The sequence below is a fragment of the Glycine max genome, chromosome 6 (genome assembly GCF_000004515.6).
Source record: "Glycine max cultivar Williams 82 chromosome 6, Glycine_max_v4.0, whole genome shotgun sequence".
NCBI classification, from domain to species: domain Eukaryota; kingdom Viridiplantae; phylum Streptophyta; class Magnoliopsida; order Fabales; family Fabaceae; genus Glycine; species Glycine max.
The window spans coordinates 44,339,299-44,355,840 of record NC_038242.2 but is presented as its reverse complement, the minus strand read 5'-3'; the positions used below and the strand labels follow the sequence as shown (position 1 = coordinate 44,355,840).

The following is a 16,542-nucleotide window of genomic DNA, read 5'->3' as shown; positions in this document are numbered from 1 at the left end:
TTAGAATAGTGTGACCATAGTTAGTTTTCCTGTACTTGTTTTTTTCCCTTTCCTTTTCCAGTTTTGCATAGGTAGTTTGAGTGTTTTCTGTTTTCATTAAAAAAAAAAACAGAAAATAAGAATGCAAATATGTTACTTAAAATTTAGAAAATATTTTCTCTTAAAATATTTTCAAAAACATGTCCAAAACTAAAAACAATAAATCAGTGTTTTCATTTTTTCTGAAGAAATGAAAACATGATGAAACCATAGAGTATTTTTTCTTGATACATATTTTCTAAATTATAAAAATTTAAAAACAACAAATATTCTCAGAAAAAGAAAATAAAAAATAAAAACAGATAATAAACACTCGAAGCAAGGGTCACCTTAGCTTTTCACTCTCTTGTTTTGCTATGCAGTGGTTATATGCCTCCTGAATATTTTGTACATGGATCTTTTTCAGTCAAACCTGTTGTTTATAGCTTTGGTATGATTGTGTTGGAGATAATTAGTGGGAGGAAGATGAAGGGGTTTTGTGACCTACACCATGATCTAAAACAATCAATTATTACATGTGGATAATAACACTTTGGCCCATGAAATGATGAACATTGTTTCATAGTTTTTAATATGGAAAATGAACTGGTTGCTTTGTGAATTTGATTTCATTTTCAGGCATGGAGACTCTGATTCATAAAAGGTCAATGGAACTTATGGATGAATTATTTGGAAATCGATCTCAAAATTCTGAAACACAATTATGTTTGTAAAATTGTTTTGAAGAAAGATTTTCATTTTCCAAGTTTATTTATTTGCAACTGGTTAATTAGAATTACTTTGGAAAATGGTAAATATATTTTTCTTGTAGAAAACCATACAGTGCCATTCAATTAATTCACAGTAATAATAAAAGTATGGTAACTCCATTAATTTTTCCTATTGGGTCATTCTTTTTACAATCTTTTGACAATTTTCACAACAATAATTAATGCCAAAGAATGGACCAATCGTGCAATAAGTCAAAAGGGGCGCTTGCCGTGGCTGCTATGGTAGTTGACATGTAACCAAAATGAATTATTGACCAGTACTTCTTTCTGACCTAAATTTAAGCAACAATTTTTTTTTTACTCAAATATATACAAATTTAAACTACTTTCATCGTACTTAATAATATTATTTCAAAAATACCATTCAATTAATTGAGATTCTATTTTGAATGATTATTTTTATTCTTATATCAAATAGACACTTAAAAAAAGTTTATTTCTTAAAGGTAAATACTAAAATTAAATGATATTAATTAACATAAAAGTTAATTAATTTTACTTATATTTAGGTTTAGAGGGAGTATAGTTGTCGTGGATATTAAATGTACGTGGGTTACATAATAAAGTCTATTAAGAAATATATTTTTGACCAAGTCATGTACTAAAATCTTGATCCAAAAAAAAGAAATATAATCGATCAAGGCTACTAGAGATATTTATGAATATAATAAACGGAAAATTTTTATTTCTTTCATCTTTCAAATCTAAAAACTAAAATATTCCATATTTATAATCTTAAGAGGGCACAAGTAATATTTTTTGAAGGGATTCACCAACATATACGTTACTATGGATACGTTAGCAAGTTGTAATGTTTTTAGTATATTTTATGATAATATCTAATTATAAGTTGTTAACATGCTCATATTAAAATAATAAGTATTTGTGTACATTAAGAAGTTACACCATTAGTGTGATACTTATTTGAATACTAATAAACTCATCAATTTTAGTAATTATTTATTTTATATATATACATAAATACATATATGTGTTTATGCATTTCATTTGTCTTATCACTCCTAGTGCCTTTTGATTTCAATTTTGGATTACCCCTAATATAACCTTATCAGCCATGATCAGAATTTTTTTTATTAATGTTGTGGAACCAATGATTTTGTACACATTACTATAACGTTAATTGTTTGCGAAATGGTTTTAAAATATGTAAAATAGATACATAAAAATTACACATCACTATTATAAAGGTAATATAAATATGTATGTTAGCAAAAAGGCCTAAGCATTTTTCCTTGAAGTGCCACATTATTAGTTAGTAGATTTTCTTTTCAAATAGATTTGAAGTAGCAGACTTAATACTCAATTTGGTCCTGTAATGTAATTGTGGTTTGGAAGGCGTAAATCTCTTGTTTGTGCAATGTTAGTTCTCAATTCGTGTATGGAATGCAGTGTATCAATGGTGGGGAGTTAGTTTAGTGCAACACAATCTGATACAACAACATTTCACTCAGCATGGCTTTTTACTGGGGAAGAAGATGCCCAGATGGAAATATTTGATATGGCATGTTACTTGCTGGGTTATTTGGCTGCAGAAGAATGGTGCAATATTCAAAAACAGTGTTGTTGCTGATCTTAATAGTGCTGTTTTTTTTCATGTTGAAAGATTATGGTGGATTTAATTTAGGCTAAAATATGTCTTTCATTTTTAATAAATATCTTAATTTTGTGTTTGTTTTCTGATAATTTTTTTTTGCATCGAGAAGATAATAAAATATTAATTTTATTTTTTATCTTTAACACTTTTTTTAATTCGAGATAAATTAACGAATTTTGTATTTGTTTCGTGATAAAAAAATTATTTGTTATCGATCGTTTTTAAAGGGACTAATAAAAAATGAAAAAAAAAATATCAGATAACAAAGTGTAAATTCACTAATTTATCGGATGCTAAAAAATAGTGTCAAGGACTAAAGATAAAAATTTTGTTTTATCAAAGAACAATAACAAAAAAAAAAATATTAAGAAGCAAACATCAAAATTTGAGTATTTTTTAGAAATCACAAACATATTTTACTTTAAGTACAAGGGACTGTGCTCATCTAGTTTATCATTCCATAACTGGTGCTCATATCCTATGGAATGTATCATGGATTCTGTTTGAAGCTTCATTTTTGGTACTTAATTTGTTCAGGAGCTTTATGTTTTCAGAACTGGGAAGGAGGTTTTGCCCTTGCTTCTTCTTTTGTATTTCTCTTTAGTAATATATGCTTTTGTCGTCCAAAAAAAAAGTAAGTCCTCTAATTATATTAAAGTGTTCAATTAGGTCTTGATACTTTAAAAAACTCAAATCAGGTCCTTTAATTTTAAAAAAATGTCTCAATCACGTACCTTTCGTCCTATTAAGCTGATGCCTCAACCTGAAAAGCCATCACCAAAACCCACCACCTCTCCAGTGCCCTACACCACCAAACATCACAGCACTGAAAACCAAATTCTTGGTGGTGGGAAAAAGAGAAGAAGCACCAAACCCATAGCCAAACACAATGGTGCACCAAACCCAGATCTACGGTTGTGAGAGAGGAGAACCAAACACATAGCCAAACACCACGACACACCAAACTCAGATCCGTGGCACACTAAACCCCAGCGAACCATATGTTTGTGCTTTTATTGGTCGAGGTGATGGTTTTCTCGGTGGCTGTCATTTGGGAGCCATTGCGTGGAGGTTTACAATGGTGAGAGAAGGAGAAGGAGGAGTAAAACAAAAAGTGGCGGTTTTAAAACTTCATTTTTAAATTGTATATTTTATTTTTATTTATTGAAAGTTTTAAACTGTCAATACTTGCAAGTTAATGGGATTAGGTCCAAATTGGATGAAAAAAATTAGATTGATGCATCTTCAAAAATAGTAGGACTTTATTAGAGTTTTTTAAAATATTGGATTCTAATTAAACACTTTAATATAATTAGAAGACGAAATTGAATATTAAACCTTTAAATTACTATTCAATATGTATTATAATAGGAATAGCTACATTGTGATTACATGGTATAGATTATAATATCATATTTTTTTCTAATATTTGAAGAATATAACAAATTTAAAATAACTCAAAATTAGAATTATAATAAATGGAACCAACGATGAGAATTAATTGGGAACGTAAATGACAAATTAACACCCAAAGAAAACGAGGTACGTGCTTGAGTTGTAAGTCAAATTACATTAAAGAATCAAAGATACATCAAGCACTCTCAGCTTATAGATAGTGAAGGATTAAATATATTTATAGTTTACATAAAATGAATGATTTGGGATTTCAGTTTTTTTTTTTTTGAAATAAAATTCTATGGTTTTCTTGAAAGATTTAAATAATTTGTAATTTTTTTTTTTTTTTTTGCAAACCAAGGATATCTCTCGGATGAGAGTCAAAAACTAATCGTTAAAGCTATTGAGACTCATTTAATGTGTAGAATTTTCTCGATAGATGTATTTTCATATGCACCATTGACTACATGTTTAAAAAATATTATATATCAAATTATGTGCACCATGTTGATTAAATAAATAAATAATTATATTTAATAATTTATTTTTAGTTTCTGTTATTATATGAAACTATTAATTCTGTGTGTTTAATAGAAAGTCAACTGACATTTGCAAGTGACATTTACCACTGTGAAATCACGTTATGCATAATTCTTTTCCAAATCCTTAGAATAAATGCTATTTATATATCTTACAATGAATGTTAGACGACTTAGATTTTAAAGGATAAATATTAAATTAACATATTTTACTAAGACAAAAATCAAACTTTGCCCATTTTAAATATGGATAAAAACAATGCTTCCAAATTTAAAGAAAGAAGGAAACCAAACCAAAAAATTCTTTTACAGGAACCAAAACCAAATTTTATACAAAAATCAAACTTTGCCCATCTTTAGCTTAATCCTCATCATCATTATCCAATAACCGAGTACCAAAATAGCTGTGACTCAATGGACATTTTCTCTGTCATGACGATGGTTGCTTGCATGCTTCCCTCTCTCAGAATTTCCGTAGCAAATGATTCTATTAACGTGTCCAAGTCCATGACTGATGGGGAGAGCTTGGTGTCAAAAGGTGGAAAGTTTGAACTAGGGTTTTTCAGCCCTGGTAATTCTCAGAAACGTTACTTGGGAATTTGGTACAAGAATGTCCCAAACCAGACAGTTGTTTGGGTTGCTAATAGGGAAGACCCCATCAATGATTCCTCAGGCATCTTAACACTCAACACCACAGGGAATCTTGTTCTCACCCAAAACAAGTCTCTTGTTTGGTACACAAACAATTCTCACAAACAAGCACCGAATCCGGTGGCAGTGCTCTTGGACAGTGGCAATCTTGTCATAAGAAATGAGGGAGAAACAAACCCAGAAGCGTATTTGTGGCAAAGCTTTGACTATCCATCTGATACATTCCTGCCAGGAATGAAGTTGGGATGGAATCTCCGAACGGGTCATGAATGGAAACTAACAGCTTGGAAGAGTCCAGATGATCCATCCCCAGGAGACGTTTATCGGGTTTTCAAACTCTATAACTATCCTGAGCTTTATGTAATGAAAAAAACAAAAAAGTTATACCGATTTGGACCTTGGAATGGCTTATATTTTAGCGGAATGTCTGATCTACAGAACAACACCGTGCATAGCTTCTATTATGTCAGCAATAAAGACGAGATATACTACGCGTATAGCCTTGCAAATGATTCTGTCATCGTCAGATCTGTAACAGACCAAACTACAAGTACAGTTTATCGTTATAAATGGGTTGTGGGTGAACAAAATTGGAGGCTATCCAGATCCTTCCCTACAGAGTTTTGTGACACTTATAGCGTCTGCGGAGCCTACGGGAATTGCGTAAGTAGTACTCAACCTCAAGCCTGCAATTGTTTGAAAGGTTTCAGTCCAAATTCTCCACAAGCATGGAAATCTTCGTATTGGAGTGGCGGATGTGTACGCAATAAACCATTGATCTGCGAAGAAAAACTATCAGATGGGTTTGTCAAATTTAAAGGCCTGAAAGTTCCAGATACTACACATACTTGGTTGAATGAGAGTATTGGTCTAGAGGAATGTCGAGTGAAGTGCTTGAGTAATTGTTCATGTATGGCCTTTGCTAATTCAGATATAAGAGGTGAAGGTAGTGGCTGTGTCATGTGGTTTGGAGATCTCATTGACATGAAACAACTTCAAACTGATGGCCAAGATCTATATATCAGGATGCATGCATCAGAGTTAGGTATGCACCGTCAACTTTGATCTTCTCTTTTCAATTGTAACTATAAAAAATCGTCTAAGATAACTATAATTTTAGATAGGCACAAGAAGAACATGCCAGTAGTAGCTGCTTTCACCAGTGCTGCAATTTGTGGGGTTCTATTACTAAGTTCTTATTTTTTCTGCAGAAGCCGGAGGAGGAACAATGCTGGTAAATGTTAATCCACACACTTTTAGTAAACCCATAATTTGGAATGAAGTTTTCTTTTACATAAATCATATACATAAAATTTATATTGATTTAAAATTATTTACTGTCATTATATAGATTGAAATCAATGTAATATAATTTTTTTAAAATATATTAAAATATAAATTATTTGATTATTTTTTTTATTATTGTTTAATTTTAAAAAAATTGTTATAATAAGTATTTATAATATGTAAATATAATTTGATAGTTGAATAAATAAAATTACATTCTATATAAAATTATTGAATGATATAATATTGATGTAATTTGATTCATTCTTATTTATATATATATATATATATATATATATATATATATATATATATATATATTGTAAATAATTTAATATTTACTCTAAATATAAAAATTATGATGTCAACCTATAGTCTCTTAGGTAAGTAGATTTATTTACCCTTTGTTTGGTTGGAGAGAAATAGGAAGAAGAGTGAAGATGAAATTAATATGGGTTGTTAATTTGGTGTAAAATAAAGACGGCTGGAATTATTTTTAAAAATTGTGGGAACGACTTTATCACCTATTTTTATATATCTTTCATTATTTTTATTTTTTAATTTTTCTTTAACCAAACACCTTTGTTTTTATTTTATTTCTCGTATCTTTTCTTTCATTTGTTTTTTCATCTATCCTATTTGTCTCCACTCTACCAAATGGAACGTTAGACATTTTTTTTCTTTATTAGGATTGATTTTGTCATTTCTTTTTTTATTTGCACGTATCATATTATTAAATTTTTTATGCAGCAGCATCTTGAATTTGATGTACCAACACCAGAATATGTTAGAAAATGCGATTTTTAATCTTTTATATTGAAATATTATGTCTCTGCAATTTCTAATGATTTGAAAGTTTGGTTAAAGATTGTTTGAGTTTAAAAGTAGAAAGTGTTGGCGAATTATGCATATTAATGCATTTTAGTTATGATAACATTTAGCTTTACCCAATCAAGGTCTTTCGTAGCTTTTTGTAACCAAACAAGTATGAATATATAAAAAACTAAGCAACTTGCTTTAAAACCTATTTGTATGCATAACTAAAATACATCGAATTAGGTTTTATTCCTTTCTCATCTGAGTGGTTTATTTGTATGCTATTTGTGTTTAATCCCATTCCATATTCCATGTTTTGTTTTCTAACATGGTGTCAAGAGCTTCATTGATCTTTTAGGGTTTGTGAGATCACCATAGTTTGAGAGAAAGCCCACACAACTAACCTTCAAATACAAAAATGGCTTCTAGGAATCGTTTTTAATTTTTTTTTCTCCAACTCTAATATTTATAGGAGAAAACTATAATATATGGGATGCAAAAATGAGGTCTTATCTTAAAGCTCAAACCATGTGAGATGTGGTCGGAAATGGTAGCAATCCACCTCCTTTATCAAACAACCCAACTTTAGTTGATCAGCTAAGGAATCTTAATGATGAAGTGAAAAAGAAGGTAGAGCATTTGCAATATGCATGCAACACTATATGATGATGTATTTATCACGAGATTGAATCTTGAGGCTACAAAAGAAGCTCGAGATAAGTTGGAGGAGGAGTTCCGAGGTTGTGAAAGAACAAAAATAATACAGTTTCTGGACTTGAGGCGAGTTGAAAGCATTAAAATATGTAAGAAAGTAAAACTGTTAAAAGAGTTTTCAAAAATTTGATAACATAAATAATATTGCTTAACGAGGAGCTTAACGAATATCAGAAAGTTGTGGAAAAAGTTCTAGTGTCTTCCAAAGAGTTTGAATCTAAAATCTCCATGATCTATAGAAGAAAATAGTTTTTCCCCCCACAACAACCCATGCACAACTCATTAATGCTTTGCAAGCTATTGAATATAGAAAATTGATCTTTGAGGATGGAAAAGTTCATTGAAAATACTCTTTGGATGCACAACTCATTAATGTTTTGCAAGCTATAAACATAGAAAATCAATCTTTGAGGATAGAAGAAAGCATTGAAGAGGTTTCTTTGTTTCCTTTTACTTCTATTTATGTTTATATTTTGTTTTATGTTTCATTTTTTAATAAAATAAACAGATAACAAAATTAGTATTTATAATTTTTTAATTTTCTAAATTCTTTTTCTTGTAATAAATGTATAACAAGCATCTCTTATATATTTTTTGATTGCATAAGATCACTAATAATTTTGTGAATTATAGCAACCAATTGTTGGAAGGACAAGAGTGAGAAGGATGACAACATTGATTTACAAGCATTTGATTTTCCATCCATCTCTAATGCCACAAATCAATTTTCAGAAAGTAACAAATTAGGACAAGGTGGTTTTGGACCAGTGTACAAGGTAAGAAAATTAAATAACCTATGCACTTATCTAGATCAAAATAATTTCAATGTTTCCAAAATCATTGTTAGGGCATGTTACCAAATGGGCAAGAGATTGCAGTTAAGAGGCTTTCAAATATTTGTGGACAAGGATTGGACGAGTTCAAAAACGAAGTCATGTTAATTGCAAAACTTCAACACCGTAATCTAGTAACACTCGTTGGTTGTTCTATTCAGCAAGATGAGAAGTTGTTGATTTATGAATTCATGCCAAATAGAAGCTTGGACTACTTTATTTTTGGTCGGAGCTTCACATCAATTTTAGCCTTCTATTTTTATTTCGCTAAAATAGTCTTCATGCTAACATAGAAGTAAACTTTGTCAGATTCAGCAAGGCGTGCATTATTAGGATGGGCTAAACGACTTGAAATTATTGGTGGAATTGCTCGAGGACTTCTTTATCTTCATCAAGACTCTAAACTAAAGATCATTCACAGGGATCTCAAAACCAGTAATGTTCTACTTGATAGTAATATGAACCCAAAAATATCAGATTTTGGTATGGCTAGGACATTTGAGCTAGATCAAGATGAAGAAAATACGACTAGAATTATGGGAACATAGTAAGTTTTCCTATATTCTTCTTTCCTTTCCCATTCTACATTTTCTTTTAGCTTCTCATTATGGACTCCTGTTTTTATATGCAGCGGTTATATGTCTCCTGAATATGCTGTACATGGATCTTTTTCAGTCAAATCTGATGTTTATAGCTTTGGTGTGATTATATTGGAGATAATCAGCGGGAGAAAGATCAAGGAATTTATTGACCCACATCATGACCTAAATCTTCTTGGGCATGTAGGTCTATAAAAAAATCAATTTGTATGTGAATAATAACACTTTGGGTCATGAAATGATGAACAGTGTTTCATAGCTTTTCATGTGGAAAATGAACTAGTTGCTTTGTGACTTTAATGTTATTTTCAGGCATGGAGACTTTGGATTCAGCAAAGGCCAATGCAACTTATGGATGACTTAGCGGACAATTCAGCTGGTCTATCTGAAATATTAAGGCATATTCATATTGGTTTGTTATGCGTACAACAAAGACCAGAGGATAGGCCAAATATGTCATCAGTAGTTTTAATGTTGAATGGTGAAAAATTGTTGCCCCAACCAAGTCAACCCGGGTTCTACACAGGAAATAATCATCCACCCATGAGAGAATCTTCTCCAAGAAATCTTGAAGCATTTTCCTTTAGTGAAATGTCTAACTCAGTGTTGGTGGCAAGATAAAAAGTAAATTAAAATAATAGAATGATATGGAAAATAGACAAGTCTCCAGCCACCAACTCATCAACTACAGTACTACTATATGCATGCGTGGAGGAAATTAAAGAGGAATGAGACTAGACTTTTTTGTTTTTTATCAAATCAATGGTTTAAGTTCAATGCCTCTTTCTTTGAACTTAATTGTCAATTCCTGAGAATTTTATCAAACTTTATCTAAATATGCATGTTGTGTGGTTGCATTAGCCATGATTATAGTAAAATGAGTTTCCTTTTTGAGAAAAATTGATAATTCCTAATTCGTTTTGTTGGCACGAAGATTGCAGACGTGCATTGTTGTGTTCTTTACTTACCCAAGCTAGATGGAGCTAGGCATGTATGCTTGCCATTGTGGATTGAAGACCTATCCTCACATGTTTAGTTTTGATTTTGATAAATTTCCCCTCCATTTTTTATTGTTTACTCTACAATTTTTTCATGTTTTTCTCAAATCTATAATGAGTGATACTAAAAAGAAAAACACATATTCCATCTACCTTTTAATGTGACTATTACTTACATCACTTCAATATTTCATTCATGGTTTAAATATGTTTTTTTATCTTTAATATATATCCTAATTTTGTATTTACTCCCTAATAAGTTTTTCCTTTGCAACAGGTCCATGGGATTTGAAAACTTTTGTAGTAGATCCTTGTCATTTAAAGGGTTCAATCAAATGTTGATGTTTTTGCTAAGCTGATGGTGTGTCATGTGACTTGGCTCCATATTTTTATTCATTTTTTTATAAATAAAAATAAAAATGGAGGGATCATTTAAAATAAAAACGTTGTCGTTTGAGACTGAAGGTTGGTCTTCTTCCTCAACACCCACCAGGGCCACCAACAACAACACAAACCACACTATTGTCACTGACTCACCGCCATTTTGAAGGTTGTGAAGCCGTTGTTGATCAATTTGCGGTATCAGGGTCTTTGGCTGTTGATATCAATGGCACGGGAGGAGACGAGAATAATTTCCTATCCGAGGGAGTTGAGCTTTTAACCTGTTCACAAATAATCCCTAATCTTCCATATGCTAACCTTCCCTCTTCATGAGTGGCCACCGTGGTGCCAATCTCATGGCTCTGACATTGTCATGCCACCATCCTCTCCAGATCTACGTGTGCACCACCTCGACCACACCAACAACATACATCATCTGCGTATTAGCTACCCCTAAAACACTCATGTATTGAAATTGACTAAGAGTTCTCCCCCCTAAAACACTCTTGTATTGAAACTAAAATATCTAGATCCAAAAATCAAACATGGTATTCAAAAAACTCAAATCCAAAAAAACTAAAACACAAATCCAATTAAATGGGGAAAAAGTGTATCCCAAAAACCTAGATGCAAAAATAGAGCCATCAAAGTTTGTACAGGTGTTGGGGTCCATCAGCGAACATGGTGGTCACGACAAGCATAAGCACAGGCAGTAGCAGCAACCAAACCTCCAAGTCATACCACCACTTGAAAACCCTAACCAACCATGAAAGTGTTGTGTTGAGTGTCAAGTTCTTCCACGACGAAATCCGTCGAGCCACTCCCATCCTCCTCCACCACTTTGAAGGCCTCCCCGATTCACATTAGGTCTAATCCGCATCTGACGGTTGCCCCCTACCATCTAGGATGCCACTGATGTCGATAGTTGCAAGATCCGTAACTATAATGAGTGCATTTTCTGCATCATAGTCAAGATAAACATTTTATTTTCTTTTTTTTTTAAAATAACAAGTTCATATCTTAACTGAAACTCCAACTTAGAGTTGGGGAACACATGGCACCATAGGTGGTTGGTTGACTTATCAATTTAACGACTAGGCCATTATCTAACATAAGCCTTCTAATGGTAGGGCCTATTACAAAAACTTGCAAATGTGAGTGACCTATTGCAAAGCAAAAATTTATTAGGGAACAAACACTACTAGAAAATTTATTTTTAACATTGTTAGAATAACATCAATTTTATAGAAAATCGATGTAAACGAAAACATTGTCGCATAATCATAAATAACGTGACTTCTTGAAAACCGATGTTAACATGAGTTTGTTAACATCATTTTTTGAAAAAAAATCGACGTTGTATTGTCCTATTTATAATATTTTTCACGCTTTTGCCAGTTCACTCGTCTCCCTCATGAACCCTTTGTCACTGTTGCGGGGCTGAAACCACTATTGTCACTGTTGCTCATGGTGTCGTCTTGCTCATAGTCATCTAGGTCTCAATGTCAGTCTCACTCTCAATGTTGGTCTCACTTTTGCTCTTGGCACTATCACTCTCGGTCTCACTCTCGATCTCATGGTATGTTTTTCTCTTGAAGCTTTGTGGATTGTGTATATCTTCCTCATTCTGCACTGTAAATTTATGAAATTTTACTGAGTGTGTGAAAGAAGTAATGCATAATCATTGCAAGCGTTCTTGAGGTTTTAGTGTCAAATGGTCCAAGGAAAGCTTTTTTCGACGATGAAATCTTGTTTTTGGTTCTAGTTTTGGTAAAAGATCAGAGGAAATGTTGAATGGTTCTGGTTGCTCCAAAACAAGAGCACTTGGGAATTTTGAGTGAAATAATTATCTATTGTTTGTTTTGCATATTTATTGGTGTTTTGGTTGTTTTCATGGTTCTGATTTTTGTTGTTTTTGATAGTGTAGGTCTCATTATTGTTTGTTTGCATAGTTTTGACAAAATCTACTTAATGTCATGTTTATATTGTAAATGGAGTTTAAAAATGATGGATGAAGATCAATGGAACAAAAAGGAAATGGCTAACACAATGATAAAGATTAACAAAAAAGCAAAGAAAATGTTCAACATTGTTCACGTTAGAAATTTCAGGATTAATATTCTCAAATAACATGACATGATATAACACATTTGATTATATTTCTTTACTTGTTATATGTAGCCTTATGGTAATATCTGAGAGAAAAAATATATATATTTCGAAACCTTAGTCCTCAAAATTACTTGCCTTCTTCCAACATAAAAAATCTAAGATTTGAGAAAAACAGATCGCATTAGTGAACCAGCACAGCCTCTGCAAACCTCAATTCCTAGGGACTAGGGTCACCACTAAGCCTCTATAAAGAAGCAAAACCACCAAGAATAAAGGCAACCAAGACCAAAATAAACCAAAATAAGTCTATTGGTGTCCATATTGATTTAGTTATTATGTCAGATTACATTTACTCTAATGGCGGGCTTGACCATGTCCACATATTCTCTTATTGTTACCATGCATCATGATTTAATCAAATTTCCTTCTTTTATTCATAATGTTTGAAATAAAGTCCTCAAAAATTGGGGCACGAGCTTGACTTTGATGCTAAGTTAGAACTAGATTTTGAATTTCGTGAGTTGCACGGATTTTTTTGAATTATATATATATATATATATATATATATATATATGTATATATATATATATAATATTTTTAAAATGTTTAGTATTATGTTAAATATAATTATATTATTAATCAGAAAGTTGATTTATTATATTTTTAATTAAATTAATGTATCTTAAAACTTAAGTATATTAAAATTTATTATAATTTTTTGTTTGTTGAAGTAATGATGATGAGACAATATCTTCTGAAAAATAAATGTATATAAATAAATTATCTATTTTAAATACTTTTAGTAGTGAAACAAATATATAAATATTAAAATTGAAAATAATGTTAAATATTATATTTTTAATGAACATATGTACTCTTTAAACTTATTAAAATTGTTGAATTTCATTATTATTTATTTTTTCTCCAAGTAATAGTATTAATGCAATATCAATATGAAACATAGAATTTAAAAAATAATAAATATAATACATATCTCTTTATATATAATGTACAATATTGATTTAAATTTGAGGATACATTTATGATAAAAAAAATTAAATATTTTTTAAATTTTATGAAATAGTATGAATTCTATTAAATACATATGGTCATTAACTATTTTTAAAACTATAATTTTACTTATTTTGAATATATTAATTTTGTGTGACTATTTTAAAGTTTTGAAATTTAAATTAATTAATTAACTTCACTATGATGTAATATAAATTGAATAATCTTAATTTCATAATAATAATAATAATAATAATAATAATAATAGTAATAATAATAATAATTATTATTATTATTATTATTATTATTATTATTATTATTATTATTATTTATTTATTTATTTTCCCTTAGTTTCACTTTTATTTTCATTGCTTATTATTTTTCAAAATTTATTTATAGAAATAAATATATGATTCAAACTTTAAATATTATTGTTTACATATTTATTAAATCATTGATTATTTGCATTTATTACTAATCTTTAAATGTTATTAACTATTACATTCTATTGTTTCATTGTAATAATAATTACTTTGTTATATACGTGCTTATTTCAAGTTGATAATATTTAATTGATGTTTATTATTTTTATGTTCTAAATGCATAAGGATATTAAGTTATACCTTCTTATGATTGATATATATAAATAATTTTTGTATTATTATTATTATTATTGTGTAATATTTATTATCAATTTTATTATTTAAATTATTTATTGAAATTTTTAGCGTATATTTCAAAAGTAAAAATATTATTATTAAATTTTTTACATTAATGATAATTATTAAATTATTTACATTGATAACGTGTATTATAAGGAAAATAAATTAACATTGACAGTTAAAAATTATCATTCAACAATTTATTTGAGTGGGTAAAATAAAAAGTTGTAATGAAATTATTGAAAGTATGATTGATTAAAAAAATTGTCATAGTAATAGAATCTTTTCATGGCTTGTTGAACAAATATAATATAAAATATTTCTAATACAATAGTTATAGGAAAAAAAAACATGAAACATATATAAAAAACCTAAACAATAATAATAATTAAAACTTATAATAACATAACACTAAAGTGAAGAAGAAGAAAAAATAAAAGTGATTCTTGCAAAGAAAAAAGAAAAACTTAATTGCAAAAATAGTTCCCCTAAGACCGATTTAGTGACTTGGGATAAATAGGGAGACTATTTTTGCAATTAAGCCTAAAAGAAAAAATAATGAAAGACAGAGAGAAAGATGATTCATGTAAGAAATTTTTAATAAAATCATGATATTGATTCAAATATTTATTCAATTTCACAAAAATTATTTAAAGAAACAATTAGACCCAAAATCAAAATATAAATATAAAAAACACTAAAAATAAAAATTTATTCAAATTTATTTATTTTTATCAATGATGAATATAGATCCACATTATACCTTACTAATAAAAATTTTGATTTTGGTTTTTTGAAAAATCAATGTTAACATGAGTTCATTAACATCGGTTTTGGGAAAACTGATGTTAACCAACTTATGTTAACATCGGTTTTTCCATAAAATTGATGTTGTGTTAGTTAAATTAAATCATAAGTTTCTTCATCTTTTCGCGCTAATTTTGAACCAGTTGTCTCTTCCTCTAGTTTTTGCTTGCTCTCATTCTCACTCTCGCACTATCCTTCTCACTCTCATTCTCACGCACTCTCTGTGGCAGCAGCATCGTGTTCTCCATGTCACCGTTCTTACATTGCCATTCTCACTCTCTCGCGCTTACAGAATGCTAGTCTTCTATAATTCGTGTTTCTGTGTTTGGTTTTGATGGTGTTGGCAATGCTTGTTTCTCGCATTCTCACTCACACAAGAGAAGTTGAGGCTCGTTATTGGTTTTGATGGTGTTGGTAATGCTTGGTTCTAGCATTCTCACTCACTCACAAAAGGCCACTCACTCACGAGAAGCTAGGGCTTTATGGCAATTGGTAATTCTTGTTTGGTTTTGATGGTATTGGTAAAGCTTGTAAAATGTTGTTTATTCTTATGCTCGTTCTTGGTTTTGATGGTGTTGGTAATTCTTGCTTTTGTGTTTGGTTTTGATGGTGATGGTAAGCGAGAAGCTAAGGCTGGTTCTTGGTTTTGATGATGTTGGTAATGCTGGTTTCTGTTTGTATATGCTTGTTGATGGGACTTTGTGTCGGTGTGAGAATTATGCCGTAGCCTTAAACCCTTATTGGTATCATATAGTTATGTCAAATGTATCATGCATATTTCTTTATGGATTGACAAGTACACCAATGTCCCAAGTAGTAAAGTTAAAATAGAAGTTTGGGTGTCGAATCCATAGGAACTTTGTTTGTACTTAGGTAGATGAATATTTTATTAATAGAAGAGATTAAAGAAAATTAATTTGAAAAGGTTATGAGAAAACAATAATTTAAATTGGCAGAAATTAAATCAAACAAAAGGAGAATTTAAACAAGAATATAAATTAATTAATTAAAAACAGAAAGGAAAAGAAAAGCCAATTATTATAGAAGTTAAATTCAGAAGATGAGAATGATGGGAACATAGCCTACCAGAGCTACTCCTTGATGTAATGCTAATGATTTTTCTCTATTATAATTATTCCAATTTAGACCTACATCTACTAATATACTCTAACTTAGTCCTCCACATGAAAGAGCCTAATTTATTTATTTTCTCTCCCAAATCCCTTTGCAGAGTTAAAATAGTAAATTGCATTAAGAATAGATATGTCTAACATACTAAACAAATATCAACCTATCCCTAACGATGACTTTAT

The 16,542-nt window shown here is 30.0% G+C and overlaps 1 protein-coding gene across 1 annotated transcript; it reads left to right on the top strand.

The window, feature by feature from the left end:
- The first annotated feature begins 4,597 nt into the window (after positions 1-4,597).
- Positions 4,598-10,116, top strand: LOC100804557 (G-type lectin S-receptor-like serine/threonine-protein kinase At4g27290). Its single transcript, XM_041016170.1, has 6 exons — positions 4,598-6,054; positions 6,130-6,243; positions 8,454-8,602; positions 8,674-8,884; positions 8,969-9,206; positions 9,291-10,116. The coding sequence occupies exons 1-6, from the start codon at positions 4,773-4,775 to the stop codon at positions 9,451-9,453; spliced, it is 2,157 nt and encodes a 718-aa protein (XP_040872104.1). The 5' UTR covers positions 4,598-4,772; the 3' UTR covers positions 9,454-10,116.
- Positions 10,117-16,542: the final 6,426 nt, after the last annotated feature.